General features: G+C 41.5%; 1 protein-coding gene across 1 annotated transcript in view; it reads right to left on the reverse strand.

Annotated features, from left to right (window-relative positions):
- Positions 1 to 18,868, reverse strand: part of LOC140999781 (rho guanine nucleotide exchange factor 10-like protein) — a 53,319-nt gene that overhangs the window by 7,068 nt on the left and 27,383 nt on the right. The window contains exons 13-21 of the mRNA XM_073470310.1: positions 18,440 to 18,555; positions 13,198 to 13,325; positions 12,938 to 13,038; positions 10,072 to 10,193; positions 8,164 to 8,250; positions 7,737 to 7,957; positions 7,450 to 7,607; positions 7,185 to 7,327; positions 5,604 to 5,775 (exon numbers count right to left, since the gene is read on the reverse strand). Of these exons, the coding sequence (XP_073326411.1) occupies positions 5,604 to 5,775; positions 7,185 to 7,327; positions 7,450 to 7,607; positions 7,737 to 7,957; positions 8,164 to 8,250; positions 10,072 to 10,193; positions 12,938 to 13,038; positions 13,198 to 13,325; positions 18,440 to 18,555 (1,248 nt within the window). The remainder of the gene's footprint in view (positions 1 to 5,603; positions 5,776 to 7,184; positions 7,328 to 7,449; positions 7,608 to 7,736; positions 7,958 to 8,163; positions 8,251 to 10,071; positions 10,194 to 12,937; positions 13,039 to 13,197; positions 13,326 to 18,439; positions 18,556 to 18,868) is intronic.

Here is an 18,868-nt window from a genome sequence, read left to right on the forward strand (position 1 = left end):
TGATGCAGAGCATCTGGGGTCTCTTCGGCAGGGCAGAGGTGGATCTCTTTGCCTTGGAGACATCCCATTGCCCATTGCCCCCTCTGGTTCTCCCTGACAGAGAACACCAGCCCTTTGGTCCAGGATACTCACAAGTGGCCAGAGGGTCTTTTCTACGTCGATCCTCCGTTGCCCCTAATTTTGCCAACACTGCTCAGGGTGCTTCATTGGGGTCACAGGCTTCTTCTGGTGGACCCCTTTTGCCCAGCCAGGACTTGGTTTTCACTGCTGCACCAATTCTGCTGTGGGATGCCTTGGCCCCTCCCCGGCAGAAAGGATCTCCTATCTCAGTTGGGTGGTCGGGTTTGGCATCCTGACCCTTATGGCCTTCAGTTGTGGGGCCACAGTTCTGAATGCCAGGGCTGTCAAAACAGCATTTCTCCTTGCCATTACTTCAGTGTAGCGTGTTGGAGAGATACATGCCTTGTCTGTGAGCGATTCCTGTCTGATTGGTTTTGTTTTTGATTTTCCCATGAGGTCTCCTGTGGTTTACTTTGAATGTCAAATAAATCAGAGTTTACCTCCTGTGTTCCTGTCAGTGCGCCGTTGTCAGCACCCGGGAATGCTCAGGCTGGGAGCTGCGTGGCTTGCCGGTGGGTTTATGGAGTAGAGGTTGGGGTAGATTAATGATCCACTTCTGCAGAATGGTAAACTGAGAAATATGGACTTTTGGCTCGTTGCCAGGGGTTGGCAAAACTACAATGCACACTGTGGGGACGGACTAGATCTCTTCCTCTGGTGAGTAGCTGCGCGCCATTTTGATTTGAAGCCGGCATAGTTATTTCCTGAGCTGACAATTTGGTGTGTGTGTGTGAGTGTGACGCAGGGGGTGTGTGCTTAAAGGCAACCTAGAACATTGTCGTTAAATGTTAATGGTATGAACAACCCAGTTGAAAGGGGAAAGGTGTTGACAAAATTTAGAAGGGAGGAGATGCAGGTTATTTTTCTACAAGAAACTCATCTATCAACACAAGAACATGAAAAACTGAAGAGATATGGATACAATAATACATTCTATAGTTCATTTAAGCAAAGTAATAGGAGAGGGGTGGCTACACTAATTAGAAACTCCGTGAAATTCAAAATAAACAAAGAAATTTATGATAGAGAGCGGAGGTATGTGGTGGTGAAGGGGAAAATGGAAGGACAAATGGTAACACTAATTAATGTGTATGCACCACCGGACAGCGAGAAGACATTCTTTGAGACACTGTTTGATATCATAGCTCTGGAAAAGGAGGGAACTCTAATCTGCGGGGGCGGGGGACTTTAACGTGGTACTAAACTACGACTTAGACACGACGCGTACAAGGAAAACTAGGACGCACATCTCTAGATACATGAACTTACAACGGACGGAACTAGGAATCACGGACATATGGAGGGACAGGCATACACTGGATAGAGACTATACACATTATTCATATCCACATTTGACTTATTCAAGGATTGACTATTTTTTATGACAACTGGAGACAAACACAGAGTAGAAAACTGTAGGATAGGGGTTACAGACTTGTCCGACCATAGTGCAATATACTTAACAGTGAACCTAACCAGTAGAAAGAGAAAAACAGTCTGGAGGCTGAATATAGGCCTATTGAATAATAAGGAATAGGTGGAAGAAATAAAGAGAGATATAATCAGATATAAGGAGGAAAAATGATAACGGGGAAGTGGACCCAACTATTCTATGGGACGCACTGAAGGCAGTAATAAGAGGGAAACTAATAGCACAAACAGCAGCACTCAAAAGAACCAGACTGGAACTCTATACGGACTTAACTGGGCAACTAAAGGAGCTAGACAGACAACATAAAAATACAAAGGATCCGGTGACACTTAAGGAGGTCAAAGAAATTAGAGGGAAGATAGATAAGATATTATCAACAGAAGTGGAGAAGAAGACTAGGTTTATGAAGCAGACATATTATGAAGGGGGACCCAAAGCAAACAAATTACTGGTCAGAAAGATTAGAGCAAAACAAACATTAAACACTATACATAAGATCAGGAACCCCAAAACCAATGAGTTACTGAGAGAGCCAGATGAAATAGAAGGGGCATTTGAGAATTACTATAGGACACTATATACACAACCAACCTCAGCAGAGGAAGAGAGTATGAAGGCTTTTCTAGAGGGACTAGACTTACCAACTATAGGGGAAGAACACAATAGATTATTAAACTCAGATATTACGGAGAAAGAGATGGGGGATGCAATTAATAGAACAAAGAACAGTAAATCACCAGGTAGTGATGGGTTCCCACCCAAATTTTAAGATATTTAGACAGGAATTAAGCCCCTTACTGTTAGCTTCACTTAAATACACTATGAAGGAGGGAAAAACACCCCCATCTTGGAAAGAAGCCATCATAACTATAATCCCTAAAGAAGGTAAAGATAAAGAACTGTGCAGCAGCTTCAGACCAATATCCATACTTAAAGGAATAGTTCACTCTAGAACGAAATTCAGTAATTATCGACTCACCCTCATGCTGATGAGCTCCAGCTGCACTTTGAGGAATAAAAAACTATACCGGATAGCTCATCAGCATGAGGGTGAGTCGATAATGACTGAATTTCGTTCTAGAGTGAACTATTCCTTTAACGTTGACTATAAGATCTACACCTCAATAATTTCAAAAAGATTTGAGACATTCATGCCCGATATTATAGACGAGGATAAGACTGGCTTTATCAGAGGAAGGCAGGCACAAGATAATAGAAGGAAAACAATACATATAGTGGAAGCGATACAAAAGAGGGGGGAGAGTGCAATTTTAGTGAGCATGGATGCTGAAAAGGCATTCGATAGTGTGAGTTGGGCCTTTTTGTATAATGTTTTAAGGAAGTTTGGCTTTAATGAAAATTCTATCAAATGTATAAAGTCATTGTATCATGAACCAACAGCAAGAGTGAAAGTCAATGGGGGTCTGACAAATTGGATTAAGTTAGAAAGGTCAACTACACAGGGGTGTTGTCTATCTCCGACACTCTTTGATATCTTTATCGAACCATTGGCTCAGGCAATTAGGCAGAATCAGAATATCAGGGGGTGGTGGTAGGTGCAGAACACAAATTGGGTTTATTTGCGGACGATGTGATAGCATATATAGGACATCCAGACGCAAGCTTTCCAATACTAATGGACTTACTGGAGGAATACAGACACTATTCAGGGTATAAACTTAACGTGACAAAGACACAGATCTTAGCTCTAAACTACACACCGACAACAAGAATCAGAGATGAATACAAACTTAGATGGGATATGGATAAGATTAAATACTTAGGGGTTAACATCACAAAAGAAATAGACCCATGATTAAACTTGTGACATTACAGTTACCTAAGGAGGGAGGAGGAATGACAGTGCTGAGTTTTAAGGACTATTATTATGCAGCACAGATCAGAGCTGTGGCATGTTGGTGTAATAAGGACTATATAGCCAAATGGAAAGACATTGAAATGAAGGGGGAGAACTACCAGATTCAACACCTAGTAGGGGATAAAGAACTATTTAGAACACAACAAAGTTTAATAGACCCAGTTACTAAATGCACTTTAAATATATGGAACTCAGTAGTAAGGAGGTACAAATTAGAAAAAGAGACAAAGATTTTGAGATGGTTAATATGTGATGATAAATTTCTACTGGAAAAAGAAGATCGAGGTTTCAAGAGGTGGGTCCGAAGGGGTATCACAGCAATAAGTACGATGGTAGACAAGGGAGAAATGCAGAGTTTTCAATATCTAAAAGATAGGTTTGGATTGGAAAAGAGGCGACTATTTTAGATACCTACAAATGAGGGACTACTATATAAGGGAAATAAAAATAGATAAGGCTACTCAGCAAAACAGGGTAATTAAGGTGATGATTGATGCACATAATGGGAAGAAGGGTAGAGTGATCTCAGCTCTTTATCAAGCTCTGTTGAAGAGTAGAGGGAATACAACAATGTACATACAAGAAAAGTGGGAAAGGGAATTTAGGATTGAGCTGACGGAGGAAGAATGGTACAATGTGTGCAGGGTACAGCATTCGACCACTGGATCAAGGGTAATGAGGGAGTTTGGATGGAAGTATAATATTAGATATTTCATAACCCCAAAGATGAAAGGAAGGTTCGCCCCAGAACAGAATATGTGTTGGAGGCAATGTGGACAGATGGGGGCGGACCACACGCACATATTTTGGAAATGTCAAAAGATAAAAGAATACTGGGAAGAAACATGGGAAGTATTAAAGAAGACACTAGGATATGAGGTGCCTAAAACTGGCTCGGTGTTATATCTGGGGAATTTGGCACAGGAAAACACACAGGGTGAGGACAGATACCTGATCAAGACAATGCTGGTGGCCAGCAAAAAAACTATAACCAGAGCATGGTACAAAGCAGATCCAACAACGAAGGAACAATGGCTGGGGGTAGTAGAAGAAATATTTGACATGGAAAGATTCACACACATATTGAGGCGGGGAGGGGAAATTTGAGACAAGGTGGGAAAAGTGGGTTGAATATAAAAGAAAACTGAATGACACCACAAATTAAGAGGGTTGTAATCAGATCATAATGTTGCATTACAAATAAGGGAGAATGCTCACATGTCACTCTGTTGATTTATTTACTTTTGTTTTATTTCATTATTTTTTTTTTTTTACTGTCATTTTTTACTTTATTATATTACTGTTCTTTAATTTTGCTTATTGGCATAAATATACACACAAGTAAGAGATTATTACTATTACTGGACTACATACTGGTGCTATTCAAAGCTTTTTTTAACGGAACTTAATTGTAATTCTGTCTATCTATATGTGGTTTTGTACGTTTACAAAAATAATCGATAAAAAAAACAAAAAACACCTCAAATGAGATCCTTTTCATACTTTGTCATACATTGGGATAAAAACTCTGAAAATTCTTGGATAAAAACACTATTGGCTTTGGGGGTCTGTAGATTATTAAAATTAAAACTGGGGCTTTGGAGTTAACTATAAAACCTAGATGTTCAAAGGATGTAAAGCTGATGTGTACAATGGGGGTGCATTTGAAATCCTTCTTGTAGATAACAGCAACCTCCTGTGGAGGATTGTGATGTTGACATTCTGCTGTATGTCTGTGGGGGGGAGATGATGATGGATATAAAAGAAGGTGTACCGGTCCTGTTGCTAATGGCTTGTTTGGGAAAAGTACCTGGTGAGCAGGTCAATGGCAGATGAGGCCAGTCGGGGAGCTAGCAGGGGCAGTAGTGGTCAGTTACATAGTCATGATAGGCAGGGAAGAAGAAGATGCAGGTTCCGGTGAAGGGGTGTGGGATGTAAAAAGTCAGTCACGTGGAGCGTGGGGAAATCATTGGCTTATTACCCTGAGTCTTTTAAATGTTGTTCATTGTTGTGTGGTGCGTAGGCCTTCTTACCAATAAGGATTTAACAGGGCGTGTGATTGAGTGTGGCATCCTACATTGACAGAGACTAGTCCAGAAATGCTTCACTGAATGACCAAAATCAGCACTCTTCACTACGCATATTCATCTGATTCAGCTCGGTTAGCCTCACCTGGTGTCAGGTGGGCGGTGCGGCTGGAGATCTTGACTTCCTGCAGTGGTTCCAAGGTCTCTGTGTGAAACAGGTGGATGGAGGAGCCCCAGGTGAAGGCCATCCATACCCCCGCACCTGAACGAACCATGTGGCTAACACTGTAGCCTGGATCGGAGTGGGCCTGGAAACTCTATAGTCCAGAGAGAGGCAGAGAGACAGAGTCACAGTATGTGGGTCATCTCTCAGCAGTATCATAGTTGTGCCATATGTGAAAATGTAAACTTGGTTATTACAGCGTCAACTTGAGGTTAATAAGTGTCATTATACAGTGTGTGTCTGAGAAGTAGGCAGAAATTTTAATCTTTTTATCCTCAGTCAAAAGTTTTCGTTCCACACAGCAACAGCCTCCTGCAACGGCTAATGTTAGCACACAGCACACACCTTCAGCAGTAAGGAATACTGTCATACTGGGTAGTCTTTTCACACCGAGGTATGTTGGTGACGGCTTTTTTGCTTGTGTTTATATGATTGTGACATTTAAACAAAGTTGTAGATTCATGGACTAAAAAGGCTAAGAGAGATCGTTGAACCTAGTGAACTAGCTGCTAATACACATCTGTCTGCTGACAAGCAAGAGCTACGGGTCAGTCGGTGTCAGTATAGTTAGGCAGTGCACGTTCATGTGTTTCTGAGGAGTGGCTCTGGAGGGAGGAGGCGGAATTTTTTCAGTTGGATACTTTCAAAATTTAGCTTGCTTTTGCTGGTTTCTACTATACGATATGATACGAAATACTTTATAAATCCCCCAAGTTTGTTAGCGTGTCACCGCACATTTAGGACAAAGATCAAGTAGGACAATAATACAAAAGACATATTCAGGGTTAGCATCATTCCACAGTACTTAAGATTGGTTGTAGTCAAAGCCATCGACATCATGTCATCATCACATCAATTAACAGTGACAGTCAGCAACAATGTTCATTAAAAAACTTCACTTTAGCAGTTACAAAAGACTTCCTGAATCTCTCAGAAGAGCATCTCGGCATAACAAGCCTGTCACTAAAAGAGGGACATAGCTACTTGAACACTGGATGATCCACATTTTGCATGACGCTGTTAAGCTTCCTACCCATTCTTTGTTTCAAGACCACATCAGGTGAGTCAGGGGTCACGGCAATAATGAATCCTGGCTTCCTGATCAATTTATTGATCTTATCCCTTTCCTCATCAATGGTTTTTGTCAATGGATATTTGCAATTTGAGTTTGGAAATTGCAAAAGTAGGACAGTAAATGTTCATGTCCACTTTTGAACCACATGAGTTCACAACTGATAGGCAGAATCAGGAAGTTGCATACATTGTTACAGGGCGGGGCTTTAGACCACAAGACTGTCAGAATGGTACAGCTATAGTATTTTAGTCTTTTTACGATTGATGCTGACCAATGTGGAACACCTTTAAATGATGACTAACACTTAAATATAGATATTGATTTTAAACTTCTACAGTGAGTATATAGGACTAACAAACACTATACAAACTTTTGTGATTGTCCATATTTAACAGAATTATCCACCTGTTGCTGATGAAATGGCATACCTCTGTGTGGAGGCTGGATCCTTGGATGACTGTGACTCGGTTGGCACAGCTGGCCCATACAGCCTCTTCAAGTGTCAGCAGACTACAGACCGGCTGAGAACCCAGAGATACCAGCCTGCATGAGTCCACGTCCCACAGTCTCTCTGAGAAGAGGAATGGTCCATGCTTTAGCACCTATTCCTACTGCAGTGTAATACTGTGAATGTGTACCACAGTGTTGACTCAACAGTGTTGACAGTGTTGAAGTTCTTCAGCGAGAACTCACCTCCAGTTCTTCTGTGGTACACAGCTACTTTGCCATTGGCCAGTCCAGCAAAGAGGAAAGCCAGCGAGTGTTTGAGGCAGAGGACTGGAGAGCTGTCAACGTTCAGCAACGTCAGCAGGCACTGAACAGCTGTGTCCACGCTGCTGTACACATGGATGCTGGGCAGACAAGGAGAGACATTACAGTGGAAAGTCAAATTGCCCTCTAGTTCACTAAGTTCACTAAATAAGGCCCTGACTCGATTAGTGTCTAGAGCTGGAGGCACAGAGTGAGTAGAAATGACTGACCTGCCATCCTGCAGGCCCACACAAATGATGTTTCCTATCTTTGCAGCAGTCTGAGCCTTCTCAGCTTCCTTTTCCTCTGCACTGGGACAAGGTTCCTTCACATACTCCAGACAGAGGACTGGGGCCCTCAGTGGGACAGTCTTGACAAGGCGAGGAGTGACTCGGTTAAGGGAGAAGATCTCTACTTGGCCATGGTTGGAGCTGCCCCCTCCACCAGCAACCTGAACGCCACAGGAACATAAGGAGATACAGCATATCTCAATAAGACGTACACAATACACAGAGGAGTTCATCAAATCAGCAGACAAATATAATGTCCAAAGACCCAAACATATGTTGGAAAGGTAAAGATGGCCAACCTGAATGAAGGAGGCAAGAACATTAAATCTAGACGAGGTCCACTACAAGTCCTGCTAACTGTACTCACCCAGAGGTAACCCTGTGGCAACGATGTACTGACAGTGCAGAAGCCAAGCAGGCTGTACTGAGACGGACTGTGAAGAGCTGCCTCCAGCTAAACAGACACAAGAAACTCGTTTCATTTATTGTAGGACTCCTGGACAGCCAAAAATACAAACAAACATACAAAAATACGATAAAAACAACAACAATGTTGGGATCCACAGATGAAGTCGCTCATTGTGGGTTTCAAAATGGACTCTGAGCTGAACTCAGTCCCCCAGAATTCTTCAGTCTTTACACCTGGGTCAGAAAACTGCCCAGAGACCCAGTTCTGAACTACTATTGGTCAGGGTGACAGACACTGACCAGGTAGTCAAAACTCCAGCTCCTTCCTTTGTTCTCTCTTCTCCCACTAGGCAGACTTGGCCCCAGTACCTCTCCTGGACCTTCCTGGGCTCAACAGCTGCTGAGAGCTGCCAGTTAGCAGCAGTGACACAAAGCTTGCCAGCTAACTCCACAATCAAGAGGAACAAAAGCAAGTAAGCACAGAGCTGCTACCTCTGCACAGGAGAGGGGCAACCAGTTTGCTCCACCTTCTCGCATTGGACACTGCACAGCAGGACATCACTGTTCAACCCTGGAGCCACAACTTTCCCCAGCTTGGCATCAGCTGAGGAACCACCAGCACCTTTTTCTACATAGACTGGTAAAGTTGAACTGGGCCCAGATAGCAGACAGTATAGCATAGCATGGCTAGGCACGGGACTGTTGAACTCTGGTTGATGTAATGCACATGTGCTCAATCTATGTGTTTGTTCACTGTTTGGGTGTTATTGTGATCTCTGTTTAGTCAGGTTATTGGTAGTTTGCTTTGCTACACAGCTAATTTGACGTTAGTTGAATTATGCTTCACACAGACTCAGGGTCTTTGCATGCAGCTAACCATCTTCTCTAACCTGGCACCACATCACGCACACACTCCTTTAGCCTGGACCATATCACACCTACGTGTGATATCAGTGAGCACATGGACCTGACTCCAACCCTCGTTGCCCATGTTGTAGACAGCTTAGTACTTTTTATGAGACTGAATTATTGAATTGGCCCTGATAGTCAATTATTATTGATAGCCAAATTTAACCCAAATTCCCTATTAATGTTGCATAAAACCACAACAATAATAATAATAAATTTTTTTTATAAGCGCCTTTCAGAGTACTTGACACCTTTCAAGACGATGTTAAAAAACAAACAAAAATGTGACAATAATAAAATCAAACCAGGCAATGATATACAATAAAAGCTAATACAATAACTCTGTATAAAATTATACGTTAAATAAATACAAAATAAACTCGACAGACAACACATGTACAGTAAGAGGCATAGATATACAGAGAGGGAGAACATGGTTGTCATCCACAACTTATTTCCTTGCCTTGCACTTGAACTTAAGTTGTTCTGGTCTGCCATAAATAAAGTTAAGGACATACTGTTGACACAGACAGAGAGGGAGACGTACTATACTTCCTGAATGCTGCATGATGCAGCAGTCACAGAAATTCCAACTACATAAAACAAAGGGAAAAACAAAGACTAGCCAAACAGATTCTTGCCCAGTAACTTCTAAACCACAAACACTACAAACGCAATGCTTTTGTCACAGTTTGTTTTCCAAAAATTCATTTTTATGTTGACATGTTGCAACCTCTTTTGCCTTTAGCATCAGTCTGATGTTAATATCAGTTCTTCACCATGTGTTTGGCTAAGAGACCAGAATATGTGGCTGCTCGGTGACCTGTAAATCTAACCAAAGTCTGTTATCAGTCACCTTGAAAAATTAAAACCACAGATGCACAGATTAAACACATTAATGAGAGTTCAGAAGATTCAGTATGTTTTATATAAATCAATAACCAGCAGCAGCTCTTACCTTCAGTGTGTGTGTTTTGGAGGAGAAGACAGGAAGTCTGCAGGTCAACAGTGGACAGCTGAATGGACCTTTTTTCTTCCCATCTTCCTCAGGAGATTCCCACCCCAAAGTGTTCTCCTGTCCTGAGCAGACAAACCACACACACACACACACACACACACACACACACACACACACATTAAAAACAGTGGTGTGTTCATTAATGTTTCTACTTTTTCAAGAACTTTTCAAGAAAATTCAACAACTCTGGAGTGATACTGGTTTGCAAACATTTTTCTGTTTTCTGCCTCACTACCTCTTGATCATGGTTTGATCAACAAGCACTCTGGACACAGGCCAAGAGTCCCCTATGCCAAGACTTTGTTTGATATTTTTTGTGAAGTTGGAACGTTACTGGTCATATTCAAAAAGTAAGGATAAAAGAGCAACTACAATATTTTCTGTGCTTTTTATATTTATGGTATTGATCTTTAATTCTCTGTGTTTTATTTGGTCAGCTGTTGATGTTTTAAATGTGCTTTATAAATAAAATAAACTTAAACTTACAGTCTTTGAGATCACAAAAGATTTTTCAAGGAATCAGATAATAATACACCAGTGAATCTTTTTTTTATCATAAACACATTTGATAAAGATCATTGATCGATATATATATAGTATGTTTAACGGTGAATATAACACAACAATAACTCAGTTCTGACCCAATGTGGACATGCACCATAGCACTCACATCCAACACTTAATCAATATTAAGGTTTTTTTATTTCACCACTTCCTTTGGCTCAGTCTACAGCAAAGTTAATCTTGCACAGCAGTGTTTCCCGTAAGTGACCCAGACTGTGGTGCCCCACCACTGAAATTATTTTTCACTTCTTTTGACAGCAATAAACAGAGTTTGAGCTGTCAGGTACACTTGTGGTCTCAAATAACAGTAATGTTAAGTTGTTGAGCTAGTCTGTCGTCCACTTCCCTCCAGCCTGTCTTGCGAAAAAGATCGGAAATGATAACCATGTGTTATGTGTTATCACGTATAATATTGTAAGGACTGGAACAATCACCGCAGAGCCAAAGCTCAGTGTTATATTATAATTTTAGTGTCAGTGTTGTATTAATTTCTACATTTTTATTTTCTACAATTCCTTATCAGGGCCCCAGCACGAACCTTGCAAGGACCCTATTGAAACTGAAGGAGTTATTATTTTTCTTCTTCTGCCAATATAATAGCACTTTTGAGGGACTAAACATCTTGGCACACCGTTAGTCCTGGTGAAAATGTACGCCTGATATGGGTCTTGCATAGGGGCATGACTAAAATGCTTGACCACGCCCCTTTAACAGCAGCCCCCAAGGACAAAAAGCCTCCTGAAGCCATTTCCTAAACACAACATGAAATCAGCCATTTTTAATTTCGTGCTGATTTCTTCACATGATTTAAAAGTGTTGTATTTTGACAAACTCCTACTACACCTTTAAAGCAATCAACTTCAAATTTAATTATTTCAAACAAAAGGAGAACTCTGTTGTGAAGTATGAGGATGACACCACCATCATCAGCCGTATTATAAACAATGAGAGTTCATATCAGGAGTAAATCAACAATCTTGCAGAGTGGTGCACAGAGAACAATCTACTGCTCAACGTCAGCAAAACCAAGGAGCTGATTGTTGATTTTAGAAAGAAGGAGGCAAAGACACACACCCCTGTCTACATCAGTGGAGCTGAGGTGGAGCAGGTGAACAGTTTTAGGTTCCTTGGAATTACCATCACTGAGAACCTATCTTTGTCATCACACATCACCACCCTGGTTAAAAAAGCACAGAAAAGCCTCTACTTCCTACGGAAACGTAGGAAGGCTAAATTCTGGAGCAAGATTCTGGTCAACTTTTACAGAGAAGCAATAGAAAGCATCCTGACTGGAAACATCACAAACTGGCATAGTTCATCACGGCCCAGGACAGGAAGGCTCTATAGCGAGTAATTAAAACCACCAGAACATCACTGGTACCATCTACAGAGCATCAGTGACATCAGTGAAGTGAGATGTCTGCACAGAGCCCAAAGATACTAAAAGACAACACCCACCCAGCCACAGTCTGTTCACCCTGCTGTCATCTGACAAAAGATACAGAAGTATCTGTTGCCATCTAACAAGAGATACAGAAGTATCTGCTGCCACACCACCAGACTACGGAGCAGCTTTATTCCCCACACTGAGACTCCTCAATTCATCATTAACACTCCTTTTTCTAAAATAGATGTAGAACAAGGGACTCAAACATAATTTTGCTTTTTTGAACTCTTAAAAATGACAATACATTTATATTGTAACCTTGTATCTCTTTAAATCAAACACAATAGTCCTAGGCAACACAAAGTGAAGGATCATCAACTTCTACATCTATGCCCAGGATGCAGCAGTGGTGCCCCTCCAATATACTGTTAGAGGAGGGGACTTGTATTGGTGAAACGCCTGCATATGGGAGGTGAGTCCTGTTATTAAAATGGATAAATCCCTGCAAAATAAAAAGTTAACAACCACTAGCTTGCATAGGTTCATATTGTTAGTGACCAATAAGGGTTAGGGTTAACTAGGGTAACTTGGAGGTTGTTGTTTCCTTAATGACTGGGATTTGGAAAAGGGTAAAATGCAGCCTCCCAATGGAAGCATGAAATAGGTGGACAATGGAAGGCTTTTAATTGTCTACATTTGTTTAAGTTACGTTTATTATTTCTTTATATTTATTCTACCAAAGAGTAGATTATTTTCTGTCTCAATCTTTGTGAACATCAGTGACAAACCAGACACTGTTGGATATCATCTGAGCACAACTGTGAGAATCTGTTGGGTTGGATCGGTTGAACTTACTCTGAGCTAATTTTGCCAGGTGCAGTCGGTTCACCCAGGAGATTTTACTGAGAGGGCTGGGAGTGTTGAAGACCACCATAATGCTCACTGGATGACCAGACCTAAGTGAAAAAAGTATAGGAAATTAAAGGAAAAAGGAAATTAAAGGAAATTAAAGCACAAGAATATTCACACATCTCTGTCTGGTAAATGCTGGTGCAGTTGAACCTCTCTGCATGCCCCCACTCTGAGCCTGTCCTATATGAACCTCTGACACTCACTTATCAGGTCTGCCTGGTACAGACAGACGTAGGTGACACTTGTTGGCGCTCTGGATCTCCTCCTCCTTCAGACGGATAAGCCTCTGCAGAGCCAGACACCAGTCCTGAGACACTGTGGAGTTCAGATTCTAACACAGTGACAGATGAGGGGAAGGAAGGATCGATGAGTTAGACTCTCCTTTGCTTGATTAACATCAGTCAGATGAGAAAAAAGCTGAGCAGTGTACCACCTACGGTATAACAAGTATTCACCCCCTTGGATGTTTTCTCCTTTCATTGCTTTTATAAATGGAATCATGGTCAATATAATTTGCCTTTTTTGACAAATAAAAAAATATCATATTCATGTAAAACAAGTGATTGCATAAACATCCCCCCCTTTAAAGTGACTGGCCTAATTCAACAGATGTCCAGCCAATTGGCACTAGTAGTCTCACAATTAGTGAAATGGAGATCACCTGAGTGAAGTGAATGTGTCTCAAGTGATTGTAGAATACAAACACCTATGTCTGAAGGTCCAGTCACTGATTAATCAGTATCCCTGGCTACAATTACACCATGAAAACAAAAGAACACTCCAAGCAACTCTGTGAAAAGGTTATTGAAAAGTATAAATCAGGAGTTCAGTTAAATCCATCATTAAGAAATGGAAGGAATATGGCATGTTGGGACCCTCACCACATGGTTCCGACAATAGAGCGGCCTGCACGTAGACCAAAGCTTAAATGCGGCCTCCTTGCACTTACAAAGCCTGGTAAGCAAAGGAAAGTGCACCGACCCTAATGTCCAGTAGGTGTCGCCTGATTGTAACAGTCCCCCCAGGTTTGAAAACTCCCATCTCCCATTGTCTGTGAGCACACCTGAACGCATCGTCAGTTCCACAGCGACCGGAGAACATAAAAAAAGCTGCATGCCCGTTTCATCGCAGTCCAATCGTAACGTGTTGCTGGAAGCATCAGCTTTTGTCTGTGCAGCTGTTACTGAAAGAGATTTACACTGTAAAACATTGTTCGTTGCTTGTTTGTCTTTTCGCTCATCATGAGCTGATTCAAGCCTCTCCACTCTGTGAAGCTCAAGTGTTATCTTAGCCGACGTGTGAGTGTACAATAAGGCATATTCCATCAAGAATCAGGCGAAGGTGATTCAAGCCTGAGTGACTGCCATCTTGGCTTTCTTTCCTTGTCTCTCTGACACACACACACACACACACACACACACACACACCGCATGCTTGTTGTTTGTTATTTGTTGCTTGGGTTTGTCTTAGTGTTTTAGTTTCATAGTTTAGCTGCTGTAGTTGAATGATGGATTTTTGTTAATTGAAGTATTATTGATTTGATCAATTTGCTAACATTAGTAAATTCTATTATATTGTACAGAGCAGTTTTCTGTGATTATTTCGTGCATATGTTTTGTGGTAATTACTGGTTGAGATGGTCAGTGCTCGTATTCATTTCCTTCACTGTTCCTTTAATTAGGGCCCGAGCAGGAAACCTGCGAAGGCCCTATTGTATCTGTAAGGATTCTTCTTTTTCTTTTTCTTTGTCCTCCCAAACGTTCGCATATTTGGCGGCCTGAACATACCCCAAAACTCAACAAACTTGGAACATACGTCACATCTGTGCGCCCCTACCAGAATTAAACATGATTGGGGGTGGGTGTGGCCAGGGGACTCCATAGCACCACCTAACGTAGAGTCATGTGACCAAAAACCTTCTCGGATCATCATGAAATTTACAGGACTCATGGGTCTCAAGGATTTAGGCAGGAATTATTTTTGTCTGAATTTTTGCTGTAACAGGAAGTCGGCCATCTTGAATGGCGTGCGGCGATTTTCAATTTTCAATTATTGTTTTTGGGACTTTAGGATGATTGCAGACTCACCAAATTTGGCCCGTAGCTTCTAACCCATGAGTACGTTAATTCAAAACCACAACTGCCCTCATGCGCGGCACGACAGCTCAGTAGCGCCACCTAACGCCCCCTTATGGCTTTTCCCATTTTGTTTTTTTCATTTCTATGCCTCGTACTTTATTTAACTTGTCCTACAGATTTAATGACACAGACTTCACAGTCACTAAGTATCATCTTCAGACCTTGAAGATGATATGTTGTCAAAAGCTTTCGCCTCCATTATACCTGGTGGGCGTGGCTGTGTGGTCAATTTCGATGACCCCCCTATGGCTGTTCCCATTTTGTACGTACAGACAAACACCTACGCACACCAAATTTTGCACACGCATCAGGAGTCATGCCCATTGAAATCTGAAATGGGTCTGGGTCTTTTAAGTTAAAAAATGGCTCCATAGCGCCCCCTGGAATATTTCAAACTTTAAGCCCCGCCTCCTACATGTACATACAAGAACGAAAATCGGTACGCTTATGTATCATGACCAGACGCACAAAAAACCCTCTTGGACCCATACCCTCAGTCCAACGGGAAGTCTGTCATTGTGGTCATCAAAGTTGAGATTTCGCTGCCATTTCCACCCAATTGTACGCCTCGTACTTTATTTAACTTGTCCTACAGACTTAATGCCACAGACTTCACAGTCACTAAGTATCATCCTCATGCCTTGATGATGAAAAGTTGTCAAAAGCTTTCTCCTAAGTTATTCCTGGTGGGTGTAGCAGTGCGGTCAATTTCAATCCTTCGCCATAAGCAGGAAGTCCTTATAACCTCAACATACAATTTCCCATCTTCACCAAATTGGTCACACATGTAGAGGGGCTGGCCCTGAATATGTCTATGCATCAATACTGTGTTAAGTGAAAAGATGGCTCCATAGTGCTCCCTGGAATATTTAAAACTTGAAGCCCCGCCTCCTACATGCACATACATGAACGCAATTCGGTATACATATGTATCATGACCAGACGCACAAAATACCCCCAGGCACGAAACCCTCAGTCCAACAGGAAGTCGGCCATTTTGGTTCACAGCGGCCATTTTGTCAAACTTGAAGCCCCGCCTCCTACATGCACATACACTAACGAAATTCGGTACGCATAAGTATCATGACCAGACACACAACGACAAATACTTTATTTAACTTGTACTACAGATTAAACGCCACAGACTTCACAGTCACTAAGTGTCATCCTCATGCCTTGATGATGAAAAGTTGTCAAAAGCTTTCTCCTACGTTGTACCTGGTGGGCCTGGCCGTCAATTTCGATGCTTGGCCATTGTAAGAGCCATGTCAATATATGGTGTGTGTTGGAAACAAACTGTCCACTAGGTGGCTATGTTGTGTTTTGGGTCACATGCACCTATTTCGGTAGGAACCTTTCCATGGCCGCACACACTGGACACAGGAAGTCAGCCTCATATCAATCAATCAGACGTCATTTATATAGCACATTTCATACAAATACAATGTAGCAGAAAGAGCTTCACACAATAAAAGCAAGCAAAATGAAAGAGAAGTTAAATCAAAAGACATACACACACTTTCTCTCACACATAACACATACATACATTTCAGACAGAATCTTACTGAGGCACTATCTTTCGCTTAGCTATGTGCTGTGACGACAAACATCATCCAATTTACATGACATTCACAGGTTTTTTCTCCAAATCATACACTACAACATGACATATGGGTGAGCTCTAGGGCCACATAGTGGACACAGCCAAACTTGCCCACTGTGTCTGCCCTCCGACGGCGCCACGGCCGACGTACGTGGGGCGACAGCCCGTTCATCACTGCTTGCAGTTTTAATTCTAAATATTTTACAAATATTTTTGGTCTGGTTATTGGTCCCTAATTCCAAGGTGGTGCCCCGTTTTAACAATTTGATTATTAATTTTGATTAATTTAATTTTAATAATTACTATAAGTAATAATTAATTGCTAATAACCACATCTGCCCTACCAACAGGCACATGTGTAAATCTTCCTAGAGCAGGCCGTCCTCACAAACTGAGTAACAATGCAAGAAGGAGACTAGTGAGGGAGGCAACAAAGACACCTATGACTACTCTGAAGGAGGACAACCTGATTCAGTCTGCAAGAGAACTACGACTTTGGAGAAGATTTATTTTCCAGCAAGACAATGACCTGCAGCATACAGTGAAAGCTACACAGAAATGTTTGAAGACAACAAGGTGAATGTTCTGGAGCAGCCGAGTCAAAGCCCAGACCTCAATCCAATACAGAATTTCTGGCTGGACTTGAAAAGGGCTGTTCACGCCCAATCCTTGTGCAACCTGACAGAGCCTGAGCAGTTTTGCAAAGAAGAATGGTGTAAAATTGCAGTGTCCAGATGTGCAGGCCCGATTGAGACCTATCCACACAGACTCAGTGCTGTGATGGAGGTGAAAAGTGCATCTACTAAATACTGACATTAAAGGAGGTGAATACTTATGCAATCACTTATTTTGCATTACATATTTTTAATACATTGACATTGCTTTGTAGATTTTTTTTTTTACTTTGACATTTTATTTTCTAAATGTTTTGTCAAAAAAGCCAAATTACATTGACGCTTCATCTCTGCATGCTGAGGAGCACAAGGATAAAGTGGGTGCTTGTCCGGTGAGAGAAAAAAACGCTGATGCCTCCAAGATTAAACACTCTGAATCTGTCAGTGTATGAACAACGGTGACTAAACCAAACTGTTGCATAAACCTACTAGTTTATATTTAAGCTGTCTTGGCAAAATAGCTTACAGCACAAAAAGATCTCAAGGAGATTGATTTTGATTTATTAAAAAGTGTAGCCTTAAACTTTGGGCTGTAATGTTTAAGTGAAATTAAGGTAAAGTCAAATTTATTCAAACAGAATAAATATTTGGGCAACACAAATAACACAGGAATCACGTAGGCTAATGATAAGAACATACACAGCAAGAACAACCTTGCATCTCTCGGGTTAAGCGTAGTATACTCAACAGGATGGTGTATTCGCAAATGCTTGTGCAAATTGGTAGTGTTAGAGTCCTTTGCTGGTACCAAACCTTTGCAGGGTGATTTTGTTTTCTTTTTTGCAAAGTAGCTCCTCCATAATTGCATTCGTTGAAAATGTGTGCAGTGCAGTGCTGGTAAGGAGAATTCCCCACTCACTGCACGTGCATGCGCACACCTGCGTGGATATCTAGGCAATTGCTGATTGATGGGCTGACGGTGGCCAGTTGGAAAATTTTAACATATCATCCAACCCTAATACAAAAAGCAATCTTAGCATTTTGGGGATTGTAAACCTGTTTCAACACAAAGAACAATAAGAGCTGCTACCTGGTAGGTTCCGTTGAGCGTGCCCACCAGCAGTGATACCTCTTTCACCACAGCTAGGTCATGCTGCAGCTCCTCCAGCTCCTGGTACAGTCTGGGAGGACCCAGGAACATTTTACCTGAAACACAGGGAGTTGCACTTCTATATCAACACATTGAAACCCAGATTTAGTATTCATTAACCTTTTGATTGCTCCTTAAATATTCTTTTATGTTTTGTAAAAAAAACCCCTCTCCCATCAAATCAAAGTTTGCACCAATCAGACGAAATATGCAGTACAATGATCATATTAAAGGGGACATATTATGCAAAACTCACTTTTTCCTTGCTTTAGTATGTATATTTGCGTATCCGGAGTGCCTCCCCACCCCTTAAGCATGATTTTTCGACAACTAAGTCAATATTTCGTAAACTACTGGAGTCAGGGATTG

This window comes from Pagrus major, chromosome 7 (assembly GCF_040436345.1).
Source record: "Pagrus major chromosome 7, Pma_NU_1.0".
NCBI lineage: Eukaryota > Metazoa > Chordata > Actinopteri > Spariformes > Sparidae > Pagrus > Pagrus major.